Source organism: Gaeumannomyces tritici (genome assembly GCF_000145635.1).
Source record: "Gaeumannomyces tritici R3-111a-1 unplaced genomic scaffold supercont2.7, whole genome shotgun sequence".
Taxonomy (NCBI): Eukaryota; Fungi; Ascomycota; class Sordariomycetes; order Magnaporthales; family Magnaporthaceae; genus Gaeumannomyces; species Gaeumannomyces tritici.
Genome location: NW_008804551.1, coordinates 2219200 through 2226608, shown reverse-complemented (window position 1 = coordinate 2226608; position 7409 = coordinate 2219200). Strand labels below are relative to the sequence as shown.

The 7409-nt window shown below is 57.7% G+C and overlaps 2 protein-coding genes across 2 annotated transcripts; one reads left to right on the top strand and one right to left on the bottom strand.

Annotated features, from left to right (window-relative positions):
* Positions 1-440: 440 nt before the first annotated feature.
* On the bottom strand, positions 441-2004 carry GGTG_12043 (hypothetical protein). Its single transcript, XM_009229936.1, has 2 exons — positions 1348-2004; positions 441-1278 (listed from the first exon to the last, which is right to left on the bottom strand). Exons 1-2 carry the CDS (start codon positions 1873-1875, stop codon positions 790-792), a joined length of 1017 nt encoding a protein of 338 aa, XP_009228200.1. The 5' UTR covers positions 1876-2004; the 3' UTR covers positions 441-789.
* A 685-nt stretch (positions 2005-2689) lies between these two features.
* Positions 2690-7221, top strand: GGTG_12042 (hypothetical protein). Its single transcript, XM_009229935.1, has one exon. The coding sequence runs from the start codon at positions 3032-3034 to the stop codon at positions 7148-7150; it is 4119 nt and encodes a 1372-aa protein (XP_009228199.1). The 5' UTR covers positions 2690-3031; the 3' UTR covers positions 7151-7221.
* Positions 7222-7409: the final 188 nt, after the last annotated feature.

The window sequence follows — 7409 nt, the reverse complement described above, 5'->3', positions numbered from 1 at the left end:
CAATCTGCAATTATTTTACCCTTTGCATTTATAAAAAGCGAAAAACGTTATTGTAGCTATAAGTAATGCTTTTTGCATCAAAATAATCACAAATCCCTTGAACGCGTGTTTTTTTAGGTGTAGAATGCGGCGCGGGCATGTTGTTTGGCTTTGGTGCTGGTGCAATTGTGTTGGGAAAGGTAGAGTTTAGGTGGGGGAAAAAATTTGCGGTCCAGACTTTTTTGATCAGACCGTGGTGTGATATTCTGTGATAGTTTGGCTATCGGCCGAGAAATGCTCTTTTCGGATCTAGGGCGGCTCCCTCCAGAGAGCCATCCTTGGATGCACGGGCGGTAAGATCCTACGTAGGCTGACGCCAAGGGTGGCGAGCACAGCTTTGGGGCCACTAGCTGCAAAATGTTGGTATAGGTTCCAGGGATCACAAACACTAGTGTGGTGGAGCAAGATACATTTTTTTCCTTAGAAAACCAAGCCAAACTGATGTACCACCAGGATCCACCGTACTAAGGTTTGTGATCCCTGGGACCTGTACATACCTGCATAGCCCCGCTGGCCTCGTGTCCGCGGGGAACACGACAGCATCCGGATTGGGCTAGTTGCCTAAACAGTCCTCTGTCATTGGCCAATGCCGGCGACAATCCGGCGAGAATACAGCTGCGCAAATAGGAAGGTGCCATAGAGGCAGTTGTTTTTACAGATCCAACATCGACAACAATTATTCCATTCCCGTGATTCACTCCCCAACAACGAACTTCCCGGCCTCGCCAAGGTCTCCAATGCCCACAATCACTAACATGCCACGCCGATGCCCCTCATCTTCAGGTTCATCTCTTCCGCCTTCTTCACCGCGGCCTCGTGGGTCTGATACTTGTCGCTCGCTTCGACCTCTTTCCACGTATTGTCGAGGAGCTCCTTCGCCTCGGAATAAGTTTGGCCAGCAGCTACCATCTTCTGGCGCGTCTCTTCCCTTTTCATATAGGCGACGCCGTCGCCGTCTACGTCCCAGACAGCATAGTTTCCCCCGAGCTTTTGCCTCCATGTAGCGCTTTGCTTGATGGCCCTCATCTGGTCCACCTTGCGCAAGACCACCACCCTCTCCGCCGCGAGCTTGGCCTCTGACAGCTGCTTTGTGATGCGGTCGTGGGCCGCCTCGTGGGCGCCCTTGATGTCGACCTTCCCATCATCGATGGCCTTTTGCCAGTGGTCATTGAGTTCTTTGGCGCGATCCGCGATCTTCTCTATGGATCGGGTGTAGCCGTCGAAGCCACTCGGGTGACCCTGTCCCGATGGCCAGCCTATGTCAGCACCACGTCCTCACACGTCGTTACTCACGGAAGGCTGTCTTACAGAGTTGGCCCAGAGTCTGTCGGCCTCGGCGACGTTCCCGGTGTAGCCGTGCTGCTGGATCTTGCCCGGAGTACCATCGTTTTTTGTTATGTCGACTTTACGGGTCAACTTCTGGCCGGTACCGTCCTGCGCGTTCTCGATATAGGGCGCAATCTGCTGGGCTTTCATCGAGCTGCTCGTCATGACCGCCTCGGATTGGGGCCACTTCACACTGCTTAGATCGGGTTTGGTGTCAAAGTAGTCGACGCCGCCAATCTTCGTCGGCGTTTTGCGCCAGGTCCAATCAAGAAACTGGGCGAGGCTGCAGCGCTTGGAAGACGTCGTCAGGCCTCTCCGGTCGCCTTCACCGACGGCAGGACAGCCAGCGGCGAGCTTGGGGCTGTCGCCGTTGCCGACGCCCTCAATACTGAACATGTCCTCCATCTCGTAGATGAGAAAGTACAGGGCACGCTCCATGGCCGCGCGGCTGCCGTAGGACGACGCCAGCCCGGCGTAAAGGGCGAACGTCAGAAGCCGTGAGAGCCTCATTGTGTCTGAGAGAACAGATGGATGAGGGTCTAGGGGACAGCCGTTCGAGGCAGGGACAGCCGTGTCTCTGGAGAGCGCCGGGAAGCAGCGGTGAGTTAACCTTGCAGCAGAGTGCGGCCTAGAAAAAGGAGGAGACGGACATGTTGTAGTACAAGGAGTTGTCCGGACCTATGCGCTCCAGGTTTGCGCAGACCTCTTTTCCTAATCAAGCAAGCCGATATTAGCCCTGCTCTTCGCAAAGAAACAGCCGCTGATGCTGGCCCCTATGGTTCTCGCGGCTCTTCCAAAGAAGCCTCGGGTTACATCCCTCCATCCTCCACTACAAAGCAGTATCTCGTAAGATGTCCTGCCTGCTGGGGATACAATCCGCCGATACAGCATCATCTCGCTTGCGGGAATATCGGCCGCACAATCTTGCTTGGCAATATTAGAAGGATGGATACACGTGGGTGATCATGAGGGCATCAAATGTAACGTGGTGCTATGTGCCTGCAGTCCAGACGCGACGGTTATCGCCGTGATAACTCGACTCGAGGATAAAACGCGACCAACACGGCAAAAGGCTGACAGGTACCCCACAAAGCCATGCTCCTTTCGATGTTTCGATATTGACCGACAGCAGAGAACAGGAAGGGGCAATTTTGGGGGTGTAAGATCCAGGGGTGCTCGCAGGCCAATTCCTTCTTACCCCACATGCTGCGCCCTTGGATAGAAACACCCCTCGCATTGTGGCAAGCGGACGCCCTCTTTGACCGAGATATCAATACTATCGCGATAATCCTTCGACTAATCTGGCCGGCTTTGCCAAGAATGAGGCTAGAAGAAGTAGCACTGTTGATGGGTTAGGCTGATGTGAGATGCCACTCGTCCTGCGGCAAAAAATTTCACCAGGCTACCTGGCGATCTCCATCTTGCCGCAGCATCTTCAGGATCATCAGTTGCACCACAGGTCTCAGCCGAGAGCCGCTCCATCTCGCTGCCTCGTGCACTTCGCTTTTATTACTTCGCCCATGTTCCCCTAAGCTCAACTACGCTCTGGAGTCCATCGCTGCTGCCACAAGCTCTCTAGGCACCTAGGCCTCTGGGAAGGTGCCACGCATCCTAAGCTACAGCCCCTCGGTCTTTGTATTATCCCGCCACCGCTTCTCTGACAGCAATGCGCCTGATTGCTCTCCCCGCGGCGCTGCTCGCCTTACGGGTGGTTGCCCAGGATAATGATGTCCTGGACGCGCCGCTCGAGGGAGTGGACGACGGAACCAACTACTACCAGCAGCTTCACCCATGTCCCCAAGCCTGCGATGGCACCCCCTCGTCCAATTGGATGATGTACAGCTCGTGGGAGCGCTTCGCTATCTGCGAAGAGCCGATGCTGCTGTCCTTTGCCCTTTTCAACCCTGTCCCTGACCCAGAAACCCCAACAAAGATCACCACCTGCACTGCTGGAAATGCCAACTCTAGAGTCAATGGGCTGTACAACGGCACCGCGGCCGGAAGGACCTCGCCGCCTGCCGACACCTTCAGAACGCACCGGCGCAGCGGCAGCCTGCTGAAGCGCCAATCACCCACTGGGTGCGAAGAGGCCAGCGCACGCTCTTCAGCCGCCGAAAATAAGGTCTCGCTGCAGCTGGCTACCACTGGCACGGACCATGAGCTTGACAGTAAGAGAAGCGGCGCGGCCGCTACTGCCCTCAAGACACTTCAGAATCACTTCGACTCGGGCGACTCGCCGTGCGAGGAGACCGTCATGTTCTCCTACCACCAGGGCGTCGTGGCCGGCGTCTACATCGGCGCATCGTTCGGCCGCGCCACCGTCGCCTCCGTCGCCAAGCCCCTTCTCGACCAGATCGCGTCCGGAAAGGCCACCACGGCCGCGGCCCAGCTCTGCGGCGCCCCAGACCGCACTGGCCGTCACACGTTTGGCCTCATCATCGACCTCGCTGCGAATGTCACGGCCGTGCAGAACGCCGTGCGCAGCTGGAGTCAGGCCAAGTGCGCGACTGGGTTCGAGTCGACAACGGAGCTCAAGGACGTGTCGGTCACGGAAGACAAGGCCGGGCTCGGCCCTTTTGACGATGTGCCCAAGACAAACGGCACCTTCTCCAACAGCACCGCGCCCTCGTCCGGCCTCTCCCGCCGCGCAGACTGCAAAACCATCCGCGTCGAGGCTGGAGACAGCTGCCCGTCTCTGGCATCACGCTGTGGCATCTCCGCTGCCGACTTCGCCAGGTACAACTCGAACCCCTCAGACATTTGCTCATCCGAGTCTTCTCCTCTTCCCGGCATGTCTGTCTGCTGTAGTTCAGGCGAGCTGCCCCAGGTAATGCGGGTTATGGCGGCCGACGGCACCTGCGCCGCGCATCAGGTTAAACTGGGCGACATCTGCGACAACCTGGCAAGACAGTACAACGTCAAGGTTTCCGACATTGAAAAGTGGAACGAAGGCCAGACCTGGGGCTGGTACGGCTGCAACAAGCTGATCAAGGACGCGTACATCTGCGTCGGAGAAGGCAGCCCTCCCATGCCGGCAAAGCAAAAGGGTGCGGTTTGCGGGCCGACCAAGGAGAATGCGACTGGGCCAGACCCCGGGAAGGCCCTTAAAGACATGTACCCTTGCCCTCTCAACGCTTGCTGCAACGTCTGGGGCCAGTGCGGCATCAGCGGCGACTTCTGTACCGAGAAGAACAGCACCACGGGCAACCCGGGCACGTCGGGTCTGCAGAACGGCTGCGTATCCAGCTGTGGCATGGAGATCACCAACGTCGACAAACCGTCCAGCTTCGGACGCATCGGGTACTATGAGACGTGGAACTTCAACCGCAAGTGTCTGTGGCAGCACGTCGAGAATGCAAACACCGACGGGACTTATACCATCATCCACTGGGCTTTTGCCGAGATCAATACCAAGGACTGGACCGTCAAAATCACCGACCCTTACAAGCAGTGGGACAAGTTCAAGGAGTTTAATCTGGGCGGCGCCAAAAAGGTCATCTCCTTTGGCGGCTGGGGCTACTCGACCGAGCCGGGCACGTACGATATCCTGCGCCAAGCAACCCTCCCTGCCAACCGCAACACCTTCGCGACCAACGTGGCCAAGTTCTTGAAAGACGAGGGCCTTGATGGGGCGGATTTCGACTGGGAATATCCCAGCAACACTGACATCCCCGGCGCCGAGGGGAAGCCCGAAGACACGGGCAACTACTACAAGTTCCTGCAGACAATGAGAGATAAGCTGTCCGGCACGGGCCGCACCCTCTCCATCGCCGCCCCAGCCAGCTTCTGGTACCTCAAGCCTTTCCCTATCAAGCAGATGGCCGGGGTGCTGGACTACATCGTCTTCATGACGTACGATCTGCACGGCCAGTGGGACGCCGGGAACCAGTACGCCATCGACGGCTGCCCGGCAGGCAACTGCGTCCGCAGCCACGTAAACCTGACAGAAACCACGTATACCCTCGCCATGATCACCAAGGCCGGCGTGAAGACATCCAAGATATACGTCGGCGAGTCCAGCTATGCGCGCACCTTCAAGCTCAGCCAGCCCGGCTGTCGAGGGCCGATGTGCACCTTCCTGGGCGACCGGCTCAATTCGCCAGCCGCGAAGGGTCGTTGTACTGACACTGGAGGGTATATATCCAACGCCGAGATTAACGAAATGATCAACGGGAAGACGACGTCTATCGTTACCTGGCACGACGCGGGCTCCAATTCGGATATGATTATTCACGGGTTTACTGAGTGGGGCGCCTATATGACCCCGACGACAAAGGATACGCGCCGGCAACACTGGACCGGCGTGGGCTTCCGGGGCACAATCGACTGGGCCGTGGACCTGCAGGCCTTTACGGGCGACGAGATCCGCGACCCGGAAATGGAGGACAACGACGCTAACGAGGGGCTCCCCGAAAAGCTGCCCAAGTGCAAGGACGGGCCCTTCGAAAGCATCGAACACGTGACGGCCTACCCTCCCGGTTTGATCCCAAACCACTGCGTTCCCGTTTACATCGCCGAGGTGCTGGCGCGGGACATCAAGAAGGCAATGGATGACTACGACGACCTGATGGAGGACGGGTACAACAAGAAGTTCAACACGTACGCCGACGCCGTCGCCCAGGGTGGGAACTCGGCCGTGCGCAGCTTCATGTACGATAACGGGAACAAGTACTTCAGCTGCACCGTCAAGCAGCCGAACACGTGCTGCAAGTCCTGCCTGGTCCACAACCCGGGCAAGAACAACGAGGAGTGCCGGTACTGCGACGACAAGTACTGCGGCGGCTGGTCCATCGGCTGCGACACCTTGCCCCGCCCTCCCCCGAGCTGCAAGATGGAAACGACCTGGTTCGACGTCTCGCCCGAGTGCCCTCCGGACTACTCAAAGCGGGCCGGCAAGGAGCCCGCCACGGGATACGGGCAGTCGATCGACTGGAAGCTCAAAGAGGACAAGCGCGCCCTGTTCTGGGCCGACCTGTTTACGTCGGTCGGGATCGAGGAGAAGAACATCAAATGGCAGGACGTGAAGCGGCGGGAGTGCCTGCTGCCGCGTGAAGACGAAATGTGCCGCAACATGAACTACGACCGGAACTTCCCGGTCACCCAGGACTACGACAAGGACGATGTGCTCAACCCCAAGGACGTGGTCGAAAAGGCGTACAAGGAGCTGCAGGGCTTTGTTTCGGATATGCCCAAGGCTGTTGAGCAAATGCAGAACAACGTTTACTCGGGCTCGGCTTTCGATTTTGTCGACGCCGTCTCGATGCCCATCTTCATGGTCCAGGAGGCCGTTGGCGCGATAAAAGAAATTTCGGACACGGTCGACAAATGGGAGGAGGACAAGCGCAAAAACACGATCCTCCTCTTCCTCAGCGCCATCTTCTTTTTCGTGCCCGTGCTCGGCCAGCTAGCCGGCACGATCGCGAGCCTAGCCAACGTGGCCCGCATCATCGCCATGATCGGGGCCGCAGGTACCGTAGCCCTCGACATCTACTCCGTCGTCGACAGCAACGGGAACGATCCCATGGCCATCTTTGGCCTGGTCCTCGCGCCGCTGGCGATATTCGACGCCGTCGCGGTCGCGCGCGCCGCCAGCCGCGCCAGGAACATGAACCAGCTCGAGATCAAGAAGCTCGGCAAGGGCGTCGTCGGCAAGGTGAGCACCATCAAGAAGGTCACGGCGCCGTTTTGCACCTTCAAGCCCAGCAAGCGCAGCGTCTTCCCCGTCGGAGCGCTGCCCATGAGCGGTGCGCTTAATGTGAACCCGTTCGGGTCGCTGTCGCTGTGAGACGTGGGTCAGGGAAGGAAGAAAAAAAAAAAAGAGAAAAGGGAGGCAAAGTGGTGTCGGGGGTTGTTGCCAAAAGTGAACTGTCTTGATGTGGCCCACGCATGATAATACATGGCGCTGTTTTTTCCTGTTTACCGGGGTGTTAGTATTAGTTTTGTAGCAATATCAGGCATTTTGAACACAATCTCGGAATGCACTCCACGTCCTCTTCTCAACCGATCTTCTGTCACAATCCTCCATTCCCAGGCGTGCCAGCACG